We start from the raw sequence: 17937 nt of genomic DNA on the forward strand, positions 1-17937 counted from the left end.
GGTGGTGCTTGTACAACCCTGTGAATATACCAAAAACAGTCAACTGAGCACTTAAATGGGTGAATTGTGTGGTATGTGAATTCCACCTCAATAAATCTGTTAAAACGAAGAGAGAGAGGGAAACAAAACAAAACAAAACAGAGCTGGAAATGTTCCCAAGCGTTTCTCTGAGATTAAACACCCTCTTGCACCCTCTTGTTATCGAGTGAGTTGCTGGATCAATTCAACCACCCCAGATGTTTTCCTTATTTCCTGCCTGCGAGTGGTACTCTATAATTTAGTATTAGCAGACAGTTAATAAAGACAACACATCCTTTGTTGCTAAATTTTATACAGTGTTTACCACTTTCCTCCAACATACACATTTCCTCTGTTTTCCCACTGCAGCTGAGCTGCCAAAACCTTGTAGAGAGAATAATTACCCTCCTGCACCCCTTCCTGCTCTCACCACAGTCCCGGCTCTTGTGCATAATCAAGTGTCCACAGCGAACTCATGTTCTGCTTGTCTCTCTAGGAGGTTTTTTTTTTTTTTTTAAATTTTTTTTTTTTTTGTCTTTTTGCTATTTCTTGGGCCGCTCTCGCGGCATATGGAGGTTCCCAGGCTAGGGGTCGAATTGGAGCTGTAGCCACCGGCCTACGCCAGAGCCAAAGCAACATGGGATCCGAGCCGCATCTGCAACCTACACCACAGCTCATGGCAACGCCGGATCGTTAACCCACTGAGCAAGGGCAGGGACCGAACCCGCAACCTCATGGTTCCTAGTCGGATTCGTTAACCACTGTGCCGCCACGACGGGAACTCCTCTAGGAGGTTTTTAATTCAGCAACCTGTTCACCAAACTAGAAGGGGTTTTCCCCCTTTTGGGGGCAAGAACAGGATGAATGGCAGGATTCGCTACTTCTGATCTCTCAGTTTTTTAGAGGCTACTTCACCTGCCAGAATTTGCTTTCTTTTTCTTCTAACAGCAATTTATTGACTTCTATGGAACACCATGACGGGGTGGGATCCAAAGTTTAGCCATAATCAGTCCTATCCTTATCAGCACTTGCAAGTCTTTCTGTCATTCCACACGTGGCAGATGGCACATGACTGAAGGTAATCTTTCTAAAAGTTATTTCTATTTGAAAGATTCTCTAAATAACTTTTCTCTGATTCGTAATGTTTGCTTTCTAGACTGTTCTATGTAATTTATTGTATTCTTACTATCTGGAAAGTCCTTGCCTACCAGAGGTAGAACAGGATATAAGAAATTTCTTTTCGTAAGTCTCTAAATGAAACATTAAAAAAAAGTTAAAACATGAGTTCCCTGGTGGCTCACTGGGTTAAGGAGCTGGTGTTGTCACTGCTATGGTAAGGATTGGGAACTTCCACTTGCCAGGGTCATGGCCAAAAAAAAAAAAAGGCTAAAAAAAAAATGAGGAGTTCCCATTGTGGCTCAGTGGATAACAAACCCGACTAGTATTCATGAGGATGCAGGTTCGATCCCTGGCCTCACTCAGTGGCTTAAGGATCCAGCGTTGCTGTGAGCTGTAGTGTTGCTATGGCTGTGGCGTAGGCCAACGGCTATAGCTCCAATTCGACCCCTAGCCTGGGAACCTCCATATGCTATGGATGCAGCCCTAAAAAGCCAAAAAAGAAAAAAAGAAAACAGCACTGCAGCCACTAAGTCATCGTGTCCTGTTTTATCTACGAACAACTGAATTCTAGACTTATGTGCCAGGTCAACATTGTAAAGGGTGTGCTTTGGTTTTTTAAATAAAATAAAACAAAATAAAAATTAAATAAAAAGGTAGCAAACAACTCACTTTAGTGAAAAGTGAGTGTTAGGGAAAATGAGTTTTGAATTTTTAAGCAGTATTTATTTACATCTACAAACTTACTGGTACCACACATAAAGCTTAAACCAAACCAAACCAAAAGCACTGCTTTCTTATCTCAAAAAACATGAGTTAGATTTCCCATACACTCTAATCCCACTGCTGGTGAAAATGTAAAACGGTGCAACCAGCTTGGAAAACGATCGGGCAGTACCTCAAATGCTAAACACAGAGCTACCACATGATCCAGCAATTGCACTCCAAGATATATACCCAAGAGAAATGAAACCATATGTATGGAGTTCCTTCATAGCTCAAAAGATTAAGAATCCAGCATTGTCACTGCTGTGGCTCAAGTTGCTGCTGTGGTGCAGGTTTGATCCCATGTGCTGTGGGCATGGCCAAAAAAAAAATAAAACACACGTACATACAATAACATGTACACGCACTCCATAGCAGCACGAGTCACAATGGCCAAAATGTAGAAACAACCCAAATGGCCGTCAAATGGTGAATGGATAAATAAAATATGGTATGTACTTACAAGAGAATACTATTCTGGAGTTCCCGTCGTGGCGAGGTGGTTAACGAATCTGACTAGGAACTATGAGGTTGTGGGTTCGATCCCTGGCCTCGCTCAGTGGGTTAAGGATCTAGTGTTGCCATGACCTGTGGTGTAGGCTGCAGACGAAGCTCAGATCCTGTGTTGCTATGGCTCTGGCATAGGCCAGTGGCTACAGCTCCAATTAGACCCCTAGCCTGGGAACCTCCATATGCCGCGGGAGTGGCCCTAGAAAAAGGCAAAAAAGACAAAAAAAAAAAAAAAAAAAGAGAGAGAGAGAATACTATTCAGCAATAAAAACTAATGCAGTATTGCTTAATGCTATAATAGAGAAGAACCTTTAAAGCACTGTACTAAGTAAAAAAAAAAAAAAAAAAAAAAAAAAAAAAAAAAAAAAAGCCAATCACAAAAGACTACATATTGCATGATTCCATTTATAGGCTAATCTATAGAGACAGAAACTAGATTAGTGGCTGCCTAGGGCTAGGGTGTGAGAGTGAGGAAAATGAAGGTGGAGGATTTGGAAGCAGTGTGGGTTTCTTCTGAGATAATGAAATGTCCTAAAATTGGCTACAATGACAGCTGCACAAATCTGTGAATACACTAAAAGGCCATTGATCTGCACACTGTAAACGGGTGAATGTAGTATGTTAAATACACCTAATAAAGCTGTCTGAAAAAAGATTTACTCTACATTCAAATGCCCATCAACTGAAGACAAATAAACGAAATATGTTATATATTTATAAAATGAACTATTATTCAGCAATAAGAAGGGACAAAATATTGATACATTCAACAACCTAGATGAGCCTGAGAAACATGATGCTAAGGAGAAGCTAGTCACAAAAGAACACATACTGCATGACTCCCTCATATAAAATATCTACCAAGGACAAATCCATTATATGGATACATCATATTTGTTAATCCATTCATCAACTGATAGACATCTGAGTTGTTTCCACATTTTGCTATGAACATTCATGTACACAAGCTCCTGTTGTGGCTCAGCATAAATGAATCTGACCAGTATCTATGAGAATGAGGGTTCAATCCCTGGCCTCGCTCAATGGGTTAAGGAGCCAGCGTTGCCATGAGCTGTGATGTAAGTTGAAGACGAGGATCAGATCCTGTGGCTGCTGTGGCTGTGGTGTAGGTCTGCAGCTAGAGCTCCGTCCAATTCGACCCCTAGCCTGGGAACTCCATATTCGGCAGTATGGCCTTAAAAGACCAAAAAAAAAAAAAAAAAAATTCATGTGCAGGTTTTTGTATGAATGTGTTTTCTCTTAGAGGTGAAATATATATATATATGCATATATGAAAGAGTAGAATTGCTGGGTCATATAACAACTAGATGTTTAACTGTTTGAAGAACTGCCAAACTATTTTGGAAAGTAGCTGCAGTTTTTTATGTGAAATATATTTTTGAAAGCTGTTTACTAGTGTAAGTGTTTTATTTTGTTCTGCTTTGTTTTTAAATTTTTTCTTATTTTTGGCTGTGTCCATGGCATGCAGAAGCTCCAGGGCGAGGGCTAGCCGCCTTACAATAATAACCAGAGCCACAGTGGTTACAACAGTGAATCCTTAAACTGCTGTGCCAAGAGGGAACTCCTAAATGGTTTTTTTGTTTGTTTGCTTGTTTTTTGTCTTTTAGGAACGCACTGGCAGCATATGGAGGTTCCCAGGCTAGGGGTCAAATGGGAGATGTAGCCATTGGCTTACACCAGAGCCACAGCAACGTGGGATCTGAGCCGTGTCTGCGACCTACACCACAGCTCATGGCAACACCAGATCCTTAACCCCAATGAGCAAGGCCAGAGATCGAACCCACGTCCTCATGGATGCTAGTCAGGCTCGTTAACCACTGAGCCACAACGGGAACTCCTCCTAAATGTTTTTAATAGCAAAATATTATTATAAATGTATTGAAATAAACTTTCAAGAAGAATATTTACCCCAATGCCATCTGGGCCTAACACAATGAATTTCATTTCTGTCTAAAAAAATGTGTTTCATATATACCTAGAAGACTATAATCATAGACATCACACAATTTATAGGAATATTTTTTCATTTTCAGTATATATTTAGAAAGTCATCTGTATGATTCATTTATTCAAATTTACTTCTTTATCATGATGATTCTATCAAAAACTGCAAGGTAGATTCAATATTATCATACATGTTTAAGAAGCCTATAGTACTGCAAATGTCTCTGTCAGTTTCCTCAAAAGACATGCTTTCATCAGTGGCATGTGCCAGTGGAGAATTTAAACTGTTTAACATTCAGAATAAATGATGAAATTGGCAGTTTTTTTTTTTACTAACAGCTTATAGTTTTTGGTTTTCCAAGTAAAAAAAGTTTGATGGTTTGCAATTTAAGGTTAGTTATTCCAATTCTGGAGGTACCAGTTGAAAGGCAAAATTATTTTAAAAGGCTAAGTACAAACATTAGTTGAAAACATTAGGGTCTCAAATAACCTACCTTAAATACATCCTCAATACATCTACTAAGTTCTTCCTCTGTCACCAAAACAGTTCCTGGCACCATGTCACTCTTTGGAATCTCTAAAGAATAGAAAATAAGTTACCCACACTCAGCATCTCACTGAAGAGAAGAAGCTGGGCCTAAGAGACAAAGTTTTACTTGAAAGTTCGAGAAGTAATAGCTAAAATTAGAAAATCAACATGGTTACAATCCAGCACCATTCAAATACAATAGTTCTAGGAATATTTCATTGATTATAAACACGCATTGTTATTTTATGTGTTGCTGAGAAGAAAAACTATTGCCAAGTAACCTATGAAATGCTATCACTTAGAATTTTATTTTTATTTTATTTTATTTTATTTTATTTTATTTTATTTTATTTTATTTGTCTTTTTGCCATTTCTTGGGCCACTCCCGTGGCATATGGAGGTTCCCAGGCTAGGGGTCCAATCGGAGCTGTAGCCACCAGCCTACGCCAGAGCCACAGCAATTCGGGATCCGAGCCGCGTCTGCGACCTACACCACAGCTCACGGCAGCGCCTGATCCTTAACCCACTGAGCAAGGGCAGGGATCGAACCCGCAACCTCATGGTTCCTAGTCGGATTCGTTAACCACTGCGCCACGACGTGAACTCCAGAATTTTAAATAAATGAGTAAAAATCAAGAGATTAGACTAAATGAAAATGGCAGAGTCGATGGCCGTGTCTAGGTGACTGGCACGGCGGTGTTCATTACACTATTCTCTGTAGATGTGTTTGAAATTTTTCCCCGTACAAAGTTTTAGAATAGGGTTGTTTTGTTTGTTTATTTTTGTCTTTTAGGGCCGAACCCTCGGCATATGTAGGTTCCCGGGCTAGGGGTTGAATCAGAGCTACAGCTGCCAGCCTACACCACGGCTCACGGCAACACAGGATCCTTAACCCAGTGAGCGAGGACAGGGACTGAAATTGCATCCTCATGGGTACAAGTCAGATTCGTTTCCACTGGGCCACAATGGGAACTTCTGTATGTTTATTTTTTGATCATGGATATGGGAGCCAGGGGGAAAGGAAAGAAGGAAGTGGGATGGATGGGGAATTTGGGGTGGGAAAAGCAAATGACTACATTTAGAATAGACAAGCAGGGAGTTCCCATCGTGGCGCAGTGGTTAACGAATCCGACTAGGAACCATGAGGTTGCGGGTTCGGTCCCTGCCCTTGCTCAGTGGGTTAAGGATCAGGCGCTGCCGTGAGCTGTGGTGTAGGTCGCAGACGCGGCTCGGATCCCGCGTTGCTGTGGCTCTGGTGTAGGCTGGTGGCTACAGCTCCGATTGGACCCCTAGCCTGGGAACCTCCATGTGCTGCAGGAGCGGCCCAAGAAATAGCAAAAAAAAGACCAAAAAAAAAAAGAAAAAAAAAAAAAAGAATAGACAAGCAAGTAATGAGGTCCTACCCTATAGCATAGGGAACTACGTCCAATTTCTTGGGGTAGAAGATGATGGAAGATAGTATGAGAAAGAGAATTTATGCATATGTATGACTGCGTCACAATGCTGTTCAGTGGAAACTGACACGACACTGTAAATCAACTATACTGTAATGACATAAAAATAGAAGGCGGCAAAACAGGTCCCAAAAGAATGTTTCTAAACAAACATCTAGTATTATTTTTAAAGGATAATAATGTTTAATCCTTGTATGATGCTTGTGTACTTTATCATATCTCTGCTACAGAGAAATTTACAATTATAGCTCTGCACTCTCTGCTTGGTAGGGTTTTCCATACGAAAATTATGATCATTTTCCTCATACTGTCCCAGCATCATTTATGAAATGTCTCTACTTTTGCTAATTAATTTACTAAACTATTATATATAGAAGAGTCTACAATGAGCTGTATTCCATTAACTTGTCCACTCTGGTCCAAATTCACAGTTTCTTTGTTTTCATTTTTGTTTTGTTTTTTTGCTTTTTAGGGCTGCACCCACGGCATGTGAAAGTTCCCAGGCTGGCAGTCAAATTGGAGACACAGCCGCTAGTCTATACCACAGCCATGGCAATGCAGATCCAAGCCACATGTACAACCTATAGCACAGCTCACAGCAATACCAGATCCTTAAACCACTGAGTGAGGCCAGGGATCGGACCCATTCCTAGTTGGGTTCATTAACCCCTGAGCCAGGATGAGCTCTACCCAGATTCACAGTTTTAATTACTAGCTTTGTGGTATGCTTTACCATATTTGGTGGTCTAAGAACCTACTCATTGGAGTTCCCACTGGCTTGGCCAGCAAATCCGGAATAGTCTCAGTGAGGATGCAGGTTCCATCCCCGGCCTCGCTCAGTGAGTTAAGGATCTGGCATTGCTGTGAGCTCTGGGATAGGTTGCAGATTGGCTCGGATGCAGCATTGCTGTGGCTGTGGTATACGTTAGCAGCTGCAGCTCTGATTTGACCCCTAGTCTGGGAACTTCCGTATGCTGCGGATCCAACCCTAAAAACACACACAAAAAAGAACCCACTTACTCACTTATTTTGTTGATATCTCTATCACAATTTGTACCTTTTCCCCCTTTCTGTCGACCTGGAAGTTGTAAGCTGTATTTCTATTCTTTTACTGTTTTAAGCCTCTTTTTCTACCAAACTGTAAGGTTAATCAATATCTACGTATCAGATACAAATCTGAATGTGCCTTTACTTCCTCATTCTCACTATGTCCTTTCTGCCATTTTGAGTTCAGACCAAGATCAACTTAGATTTAGTTTCACCATCCTTAAAAAATGTTTACAGCACAATTTTGTGACAAGTTTTACTGTTTTTTCTGTTTTTCGTTTTTCTCACTGCTTCTTATATGTCACTTCTGGGGGAAAAAAAAAAAAAAAATCCAGGAGGAGCGTTCCCGTTGCAGCTCAGCAAAAATGAATGCAACTAGTATTCATGAGGATAGAGGTTCAATCCCTGGCCTCAAATCAGTGGGTTAAGGATCTGGCATTGCTGTGAGCTGTGGTGTTAGTTGCAGACATGGCTTGGATCTGGCATTGCTGTGGCTGTGGCGTAGGCCAGTGGCTACACCTCCGATTAGACCCCTAGCCTGGGAACTACCATATGCCTTGAGTGTGGTGCTAAAAAAGACAAAAAAAAAAAAAAAAATCCAAGAGGAAAATAATAACAAAAACAATATAAGAAAGTTTATACTTTAGATTGTTTTTCCAGGGGCAATGATGGGGCTATTTATATAAGATCAGTTATATTTTACCCCATCCTTTTTATCAATAAATTGTGTATATAAGACATGTAGCTTGTGTTACAGATGTAATCAAACATATGAGAATGCCTGGTGAATAGATGTCCAATAAATATTCCTTGAATGAATGAACACACCTCAGGACAAAAATAAGTGACCCACAATGGGACTGAATCTAGGCCTCCCAAACACAGTGCTCTAGACCAGGGGTCAGACTTGAACACTTGAATTGCCCAGAGGGTCTGTTAAAACAGCTTCTGATTCAATAGGAATCTTCTTGGGTTGGAGCCCAAGAAGTTGTATTTCTAATACATTTTCAGGTGATGCAGCTGCTGCTGCTGGTTCTGAAACCATGCACATATAGAACCACTGCTCCAGACTAAAAGAAATACCTACTCTTTTACAGAGAAGAAGATAAAACAGATTGGTAATGAGGTAGACTCTTAATACATGAAATTAGACTCAGATGAATTGCCGCACTATAATGCTAAAAGCCAACTGAGATAATACTTCATTTTTTGAGCCATTTTTGGAGGAACACACTAATTCTAGACCAGATTTCTATTAACTGTATAAAGAAATTTTAATTGCTTACTCACATGTCATGTTTATCATGTCTGAATGATCACAAATTTCCCGTCACCTCAGCTCAATCTGGTGAAGCTTTACTGTGCAGACGAATTACATTTGCTCTATCCTTGCCCACCTAACCTCCCCTACACACACCCAGATATATTTATTCTATGAATGACTTCTATACGAAGTCTGCACAGAACGAAGTTTGGCTTAACAACGACATCAATTTTTCTCTTCATTTTTAATCTCAAAAACACCATATGGAAAGGCTTTTTTTTTTTTTTTTTTTTTTTTTTTTTTTACTAAGAATGCTAAAATGATACCTGTATCCCAGCATTAAACTCAATAAACCATGAAAAGACACTGAGGGAAGTGGTGAAAATGTCAATCTTTTCTTTTCTTTTCTTTTTTTTTTTTTGGTCTTTCTAGGGCCACACCCATGGCATATGGAGGTTCCCAGGCTAGGGGTCGAATCAGAGCTGCAGCGGCCGGCCCACGCCAGAGTCATGGCAACGTGAGATCCAAGCCCCATCTGTGACCTACACCACAGCTCACGGCAACGCCGGATCCTTAACCCACTGCATGAGGCCAGGGATCAAAGCTGGGTCCTCATGGATGCTAGTCAGGTTTGTTAACCTCTGAGCCACGACGGGAACTCCCGAAAATGTCGGTCTTTTAAGACATTAAAACACAACTAAACTCACTGGCCAAATCCGGGAAATTTTAAGCATCAAAATGAATGATAGGAACGTTTGGCCACCCGCTGAATAAAAAAAGAATCTATGAATCACACAGATTCGTAAGTATCAATACAGATGCTTAAATAATTATTTTTTTAAAAGACAGCAGGCAAGGGAGAAAAGAAAAGTTCTTCCTTACAGAAGAATACCAACTAACAAATTAGAAACAATTTAAAAAATGGAAATTCACTATTTGCGGGCAAAAATCATTAATACATACTAAACCACAGTTATGAAGGAAACAGGATATTCACACTGTCTCAGACTATAATTCCATAGATTAGTCATTAATTACAAAGGGGGTAAGGTATTTTTCAGTGGAAAAATCTGGCTGCTATCACCTTAATCAAATCATCAAATTTGGGAGTTCCTGTCGTGGCTCAGTGGTTAACAAATCCGACTAAGAACCTTGGGGTTGCGGGTTTGATCCCTGGCCTTGCTCAGTGGGTTAAGAATCTGGCATCTCGTGAGCTGTGGTATAGGTCGCAGACACGGCTTGGATCCCAAATTGCTGTGGTTGTGGCGTAAGCCGGTGGCTACAGCTCCGATTGGACCCCTAGCCTGGGAACCTCCATGTGCCTCAGGTGCGGCCCTAGAAAAGACAAAAAAAAAAAAAACAAAAAAAAACTGATAATGGAATAACCAACCTGTGCTCCTAATCTGATGGACTAAAAAATATATATATCATCTGTAGTATTCCTGCCAAAATGTTTAATCTGAATCTAATCATGAGGAAACAATAGAAAAATACAAATTAAGAAACATTCTATAACCTGGGCTTCAAAAATGTCAGAGTTAAGAGTTCCCATTGTGGCTCAGCAGCTTAAGAACCTAAATATATCCATGAAGATTCAGGTTCAATCCCTGGCCTCACTCAGTGGGTTAAGGATACGAGTTGCTTCAAGCTACAGCATAGGTCAAGACTGGCTCAGATCTGGTGTTGCTATGACTGTGGCATAGGCTGGCAGCTGTAGCTCCAACTTGACACCTAGCCTGGGAACTTCCATGTGCCACAGGCCCTAAAAAGGAAAAAAAAAAAATCAGAGTGAAAGATGAAAGACTAGGGAATTATGCTACATTAAAGAAAACTAAAAAGACATAAGTAAATGCAATGCATGATTCTTGACTAGATTCCTGATTTTTTTTTTCTTTCTTTTTTTTCCCCCTCTGCTCGTACCCGAGGCATATGGGAGTTCCTGGACCAGGAATAGAATCTGAGCCACAGCTAAAGCAACATCAGACCCTTAACCAGCTGTACTACAGTGGGAACTCCTGGATTCCTGATTTTTTAAAAACAGCTATAGGGGTTCCCTGGTGGCCTAGAGGTTAAGAATCCAGAGTTGTCACTGCTATGGCTCGCATCACTGCTGTGGTGCAGGTTTGATCCCTGGCCCAGGAACAACTTCTTTTTTTTTTTAGGGCTGCACCTGAGGCATATGAAAGTTCCCAGGCTAGGGGTTGAATGGGAACTACAGCTGCCAGCCTACACCACAGCTCACAGCAACTCTGGATCCTTAACCCACCGAGCGAAGCCAGGGATCAAACCTGCATCCTCAATGATACTGCTCAGATTGATTTCCGCTGAACCACAATGGAATTCCCCTGGCCCAGGAATTTCTGCCTGCCACAGGCATGGCCATAAATAAATAAATGTAAATAAAAAACAGGGAGTTCCCATCGTGGCTCAGTGGTTAACAAACCTGACTAGCATCCATGAGGACTCAGCTTCAATCCCTGGCCTCGTTCAGTGGGTTAAGGATCCTTCATTGCCGTGAGCTGTGGTATAGGTGGCAGACGCAGCTCAGAGCCTGCATTGCTGTGGCTGTGGTGTAGGCCGGCGGCTACAGCTCTGATTCGACTCCTAGCCTGGGAACCTCCATGTGCCTCAGGTGAGGCCCTAAAAAGACAAAAGACCAAAACCAAAACAAAACAAATGAACAAAAAACAGCTATAAAAGAAGTTCTTAGGCCAAATAAGAGAGATTTGAATAAGGTCTGTGTATTAGACGATGTCTGCAACTCTCAAATGCTTCAGAAAAAAAGATTTATGTGTGTAGAAAGAAAGAGAAAGGGGACATGCCAAAATGTTTACAGTCGGTCAGTCTGTGTGAAGTGCAGAGGGGAGCAACAACAATGCACTCTTCTCAGAACCTTTACGAGGTGGATTTTTCAAAATAAAAAGTTGTGGGGGGGTGGGGACAAGTAAAACTAAAGGCATTGAACTACCACAGACCTAAGTCATTTAAATCCAAAACATGGAAGAAGGTCCTTCGGAGGGACACGGAACCACCAGACTTCCTCCTTTACCTGCTGTGTTTAAACAGCGATGAAGAGGAGCCAACACTGGTTGGAGTAAATACTTTGCTGCCAGCTGTGGGCGTTCTCTTGACATAGTAATAAAGGTAGTAGTGGCGACTCTCTGAAATTGTCGGGCTGTCAACTTATCTTGAAAGTGAAATAAATCCAAAATCTAAAAGAAAAATTACATGAAGCACTACATTATTAACTGAAAAGAGAAAGCAGTAATTTCTTTAAGCCAAAAAATAAATTCACTGCAATAAATACTGATCCAAAAGAACTGTTTGTTTGGTTTTTTTAATTTAACAATTTCAAAGGGTATGATAACCAAAGAGGCTATGTTTTTATTAAATAGTTTTATCAAATTTATAAAACACATGCCTATTGTAGAAAGCCTGGAAAATAAATGTTTAAGAAGAAAAATTAAATCTTTCCAAATCACTATCAACGTTTTTTGTGTATTTTTTCCAATATGTTTTCTGTATAATTCTCTTTTATTTGTAACTGAGCCCACACCTAATATTCAGTTTTGTCTATCACTGAACCCTTCTCATATTGTTATAAACTCCTCAAAAATATTATTTCCAGACATTCAGTTTTTTCCCCAAATTTTGCTCCGATAAATAGCACCACCAAATGAAATTACAGAGTCAAGGTATATAAATGTATTCAAAATGTGAAAAGCCTGTCCTGTCATGTCTGAACTATTCCAGACAAGAGCCTATTTTATTCTCAAAAATAAACAACCTCTCATGCTTGAGTCTATACATCAACAGAAAAATGCATTTGGGTTCCTGGCTTAAAAGTGACTCTTATACTTTCTGAGTAGACAGGAAAATCTTCTGTCCAAAAATTGTATGTGACCTCTGACATGGCCAAAGAGAGCCTCAGTAAGACTAAAACCTATGACTTGATTTTATCACTCTGTTAAGTACCAAAACTACAGTGACTAGTTTTGGAAAATACTCGTCATTGCAAATGATAATTTTATTCTAGAAGATAATTTATATTTAACATTTTCCATTGTATTTGCATTTTTTTTTTTTTTGTGGTATCTATTCCCATACACATCTACCATAAGAACGCCGAGGGCTAGAATGACAACTGAATAACGCTCTTCAAAGGCACTGTACTCTATAAGGTACATCTTACATCTAAATGCATGGAAGTACTGACTAAAGAAAACTGCTTTCGGAGTTTGCATCACGGCACAGTGGAAATGAATCCAACTAGGAGCCATGAGGTTGCGGATTTGATCCCTGGCCTCGCCCAGTGGGTTAAGGATCCCCCATGAGCTGTGGTGTAGGTCGCAGACGCAGCTCGGATTCCGTGTTGCTGTGGCTGTGGTGTAGGCTGGCAGCTACAGCTCCAATTCAACCCCTAGGCTGGGAACCTCCATATGTGTGGGTGCAGCCCTACAGAAAAAGCAAAAAAAAAAAAAACCCAAAAAACCTCTTTTACATTTTCATCTATCAGATAAAGAAAAGCTTTGTAACACATTATGTAGGCAAAGGTGTGGTAAAACAGGATACACAGAGGTAAATAGCAGCCAAAATTTTAAATGCACATACTCATTAAACCAGTCATTTCAATTCTAAGAATTTCCCTATGGTAATACTTGCACCTAGGCAAGAGTTATAGACATTAAACGCAACATTGTTTGTAATAGCAAACCAGGAGGCTGGTTAAATAAATTATGATACATAATATAATGAAATACTATGTACTCAAAGGGGGAAAAAGAAACAAATGAGGCAGCTCAATATGAAATGACTCTACTTAAATGATTTCCAATGATTTGCTTTTTGTGAAAAAAGCAAAACAAAAACGGTGCGCAGCATGTTATCATTTGGATTAAAATTAGAACATACGCACACATATATATACATGTAATTGAATACACATAATAAACGGACTCTCTCCGCAGAATAAGCAAGAGATTGCTTTTAAAATTGTATACCAGGTTAATTTACCTTGCTTATTTAATATCTTTTAAAGCAATTAAAAACACAGAAAAGATAATGAGTATGATGAAACTGTCATTTCATGTTCCAGCTCTGGGAGCAAGCTAGTCAGTTATTAATGTTGAGGAGTTCTTAAACCTAACAGGTCAGTCTCTCCCACAGGTTTTTCAATTACTTATTAAGGAGGCCCCTCACTGAATAACAAACTTAAATATTATATTACTTTTGTGTTTTCTTTTTAGGGCCACACCTGCAGCATATGGAAGTTCCCAGGCTAGGGTTCGAATCGGAGCTGCAACTGCTGGCTTACATCACAGCCCTGACAACACCAGATCTGAGCCACATCTACAACCTATCCCACAGCTCAGAGCAACTCTGGATCCTTAACCCACTGAGCAAGGCCAGGGATCGAACCTGCATCCCCATGGATACTCGTTTTAACCTGCTGAGCTACAACAGGAACTCCAAAATTACATTACTTTTACTTCAATATTACAGGAACATTAACAGTCCTCTTTCTACAAATAAGCACATAATCCTCAAACAATGAAAAGAAACAAAATGATTTACCTGGGGACAGATATCTCTATAATAATCCTCTGGTGAAAGAGACTGCTGGGGACAAGAGGACAAAATCTTTGCAATCACATCGCACTTCTTCCAATCGGCAGCTATGGCCTCAGCATCACTTCCGCCAGCTGCCCCAGCTGTCGGCAAAGGACAGAGATGTCAAAAACTCCTAGCAGTTCACCACAGAAGGGCCTTCAAATTTAGAGTAAAAACTCTTTTTTCCCTACTGAAAGCTGCTTATTTCTTCAATAAGATAATCTACCCCACTGTACTTTCTTTCTTTTTTTTCTTTTTTTTTTTTTCTTTTCTTTTTTTTTTTTTGCTATTTCTTGGGCCACTCCTGCGGCACATGGAGGTTCCCAGGCTAGGGGTCTAATCGGAGCTGTAGCCACCAGCCTACATCAGAGCCACAGCAACGCGGGATCCCAGCCGTGTCTGCAACCTACACCACAGCTCACGGCAACGCCGGATCATTAACCCACTGAGCAAGGGCAGGGACCGAACCCGCAACCTCATGGTTCCTAGTCGGATTCGGTAACCACTGCGCCATGACGGGAACTCCCCACTGTACTTTCTTTTGTTTTTGTTGTTGTTGTTGTTGTTGTTGTTGTTGTTGTTGCTATTTCTTGGGCCGCTCCCGCGGCATATGGAGGTTCCCAGGCTAGGGGTCTAATCGGAGCTGTAGCCACCGGCCTACGCCAGAGCCACAGCAACGCGGGATCCCAGCCGTGTCTGCAACCTACACCACAGCTCACGGCAACGCTGGATCGTTAACCCACTGAGCAAGGGCAGGGACCGAACCCGCAACCTCACGGTTCCTAGTCGGATTCGTTAACCACTGCGCCACGACGGGAACTCCTTTTTGTCTTTTGTCTTTTTTTGTGTGTGTGTGTGTACTTTCTTTTTGATGTTAGTTTCTAGAAAGTTCAGAGGGAAAAAAGGAGCACTTAACCACTGTACTGTCATTATTCATAGGACCTGAATACTAGCTTCTTAGGGTTTTACTTTTCAAATGGTTCCTGTTATCATCATTCTATCTCTTTATATGCATCATGTCGTTCAAACTGCCTTAAACCAAAGCTATGGAGGCACAGGTACCAGATTTACCTTATCACCCCAGATGATTAGAAAATGGGACAAAATACATACTAATGGTTTTCAGATACTGGACAACAAGCAGCCTAAGACACTGATCCCTAAGAGAAGGGAAGCAAACAAGGGGAGCCCCATGAATAACCGAGCCAACTGGTACCAAGACAGTTTTGAGGTCACGCCACAGCTAAGGGGAGCCCAAAGGAAGCCCACCACCTTGCTGGCTTAAAGAAACATAGTTCAGAGTTCAGGGAGGCCAGGGCAGCTGGAGTGTTCAGGGCACAGGTCGAGAGAGGAGGACAGGACACAAAGAAGGAGCTCCAGAGGTCTGCAGAAGAATCCTCTGTCAAGTCTTCCACAAAGTATGATCTGTGTACGTGTGTGAGGAAAAAAAAAAAACCCAAGGCAAGAACCGCAGAAAGGAGGAGGAGAACCACAGAGTTCACTCAGGGGTTGGTTAGCTAACACTCCCACTCGTGAGCATGGAGAAGCTTCCTCATACACCGAGGTCAAGTTCCCTTAGCATCCTGGCCCTTTTCACAGAGAATTTCACATTTTCTTTAGTGTTTCACTTAAAATTTCTGTGCAATATGTTCCTCTGATATCATACGTTATTTGAAACAGTTAACAGTAATATATAATAACCTGATCGGTGTATTACGACATTTGTTGGAAAAATGAGTTTCTTTGGAAAGGGGGCTCATTAAGGTTTAACCTTCTCTCTCCACAAAGGCACAAGGTCAAGACTCCACCGGGTTTTACAATCAGATGCTAAAGACCAATAATTCGCTGAGACTCAAAGGAAAGCGAACATGAAAGTAACATCTATTTCTTACCACCTGCTCCTTCCAAAATGCCCCGAACTACTGCCTGAACACCACTGGGTCTCATCAACCTTTCAGAGAGGAGCTGCCCACACAGACGCCGGAGCCATGCTGGGGCCCGACACCTAACTTGTGTCTTTCCATCTGTGCAGGACTGAAAAAGGAAGGGAAAAGTATGAACTCAATGCCAATGTAACAGAAATCAAAACTGCATACTGGTCATACTGACAATTAGGAGAGCAAAATTTTCCCTTGGGAAAAAAAAAAGAAAAAAGAAAAAGACTCTTTTACAAAACCTTATTCAGCATCTTTTTTTTTTTTTTTTTTTTTTTTTGGCCATGCTCGCAGCATGTGGAAGTTCCCAGGCCAGGGATCCAACACCACAGCAGCGGCCTGAGCTGTTGAGGTGACAATGCAGGGTCCTTAACCTGCTGTGCCACAGGGAACTCCCAGCATCACTTTTAAGGAAGGAATAATAGAGTGAAACTTCTTCAAGTGAAGTATCAAGTGAAATTTCAAACTCAGAAATAGAGAAACATGTCTGAATAAAATACACATTTTATATTTATATTTTATATAAGGTTATATAACACCTTATTATATATAACACTAGGTTAATATAATCTCTCTGAATGCAGTCCTTCCAATCAAATCTAACTTTCAAAGAAGACTCTTGTGGGCACACTCACCACTAAGAGGGCCGTTCACAGCAGTCAGGAGGCATCCTACTGCCACCATGTGCTTGGCTACTCGGATTCCTTCTGACACAGCAGTTTCAAGAAGAGTTAGGTTTCTTTTTAAGAGGTCTGTGGAGCCACCATGATTAAACAGACTGGTGTGCCTTATTTTGGGATAGAATGCAAACTTTGCTATGGTCATTCAGTGTGTTTAACTATATGAGCATAAAACTTAGCGAAGGAAACATTTAACCCTAACTAGCTTGGCCTAAGGAAGATTAATAATGACTATTTATTGAGGGGATTATGACGTATTATGCACTGTAATCTTAAAAGGGACACATAAGGAAGGTACTACTGTTATCCTCATTTTTAAAATTTATTTATTTATTTTTTAGAGTATAGTTTTTGTTTGTTTTGTCTTTTTAGGGCCGAAACCGCAACATATGGAGGTGGGTCGAATAGGATCCTTAAGCCACTGAGCCAGGCCAGGGATTGAACCCGAGCCCTCATGGTTGCTAGTCGAGTTCATGAACCACCGAGCCATGACGGGAACTCCCTAGAGTATAGTTGATTTACAGTGTTGTGCCGATTTCTGCTGTATAGCACAGTCACCAAGTCAAACACATATATGCATTCTTTTTCTCCTACCATCTTCCATCATGTTCTATCCCAAGAGACTTGATCACAGTTCCCTGTGCTGTACAGTAGGACCTCATTCTGTCATCCTCATTTTATGAGGAAGGAACCTGAGGGATGGGAAGGCTTACTAACTTGAACAACAGCAAGCTGGGCTTGAGTCCGGGTGTGCCTAACTCCAGAGCCTCTGCTTTCCACCACGCTCTTAGAATGCATTTTGTTTCCTCTGCAAACTGTGGACTCATTCAGAGAAGCAGAGCATGAGCCAGATGGGGCCCAGTGTGAGGCTACAGTAATATTCTAGGGATGAGATGAAAATCACTTCAACTAGGGGAGCTTCCTGGTGGTCTAGTGCTGCTTTCCCTGCTGCAGCCTGGGTTTGCATCCCTGGTCTGGGAACTGAGATCCCACATCAAGCTGCTGCATGCTGTGGCCAAGAAAAGAAAAAGAACATAACTTCAAC

The 17937-nt window shown here is 41.1% G+C and overlaps 1 protein-coding gene across 1 annotated transcript in view; it reads right to left on the bottom strand.

The window, feature by feature from the left end:
• TANGO6 (transport and golgi organization 6 homolog) overlaps window positions 1–17937 on the bottom strand; it is a 201506-nt gene that overhangs the window by 157220 nt on the left and 26349 nt on the right. Inside the window, 4 exon segments of the mRNA XM_021093875.1 lie at window positions 4869–4951; window positions 11718–11880; window positions 14243–14379; window positions 16171–16312. Of these exon segments, the coding sequence (XP_020949534.1) occupies window positions 4869–4951; window positions 11718–11880; window positions 14243–14379; window positions 16171–16312 (525 nt within the window).

Source organism: Sus scrofa, chromosome 6 (assembly GCF_000003025.6).
Source record: "Sus scrofa isolate TJ Tabasco breed Duroc chromosome 6, Sscrofa11.1, whole genome shotgun sequence".
NCBI classification, from domain to species: domain Eukaryota; kingdom Metazoa; phylum Chordata; class Mammalia; order Artiodactyla; family Suidae; genus Sus; species Sus scrofa.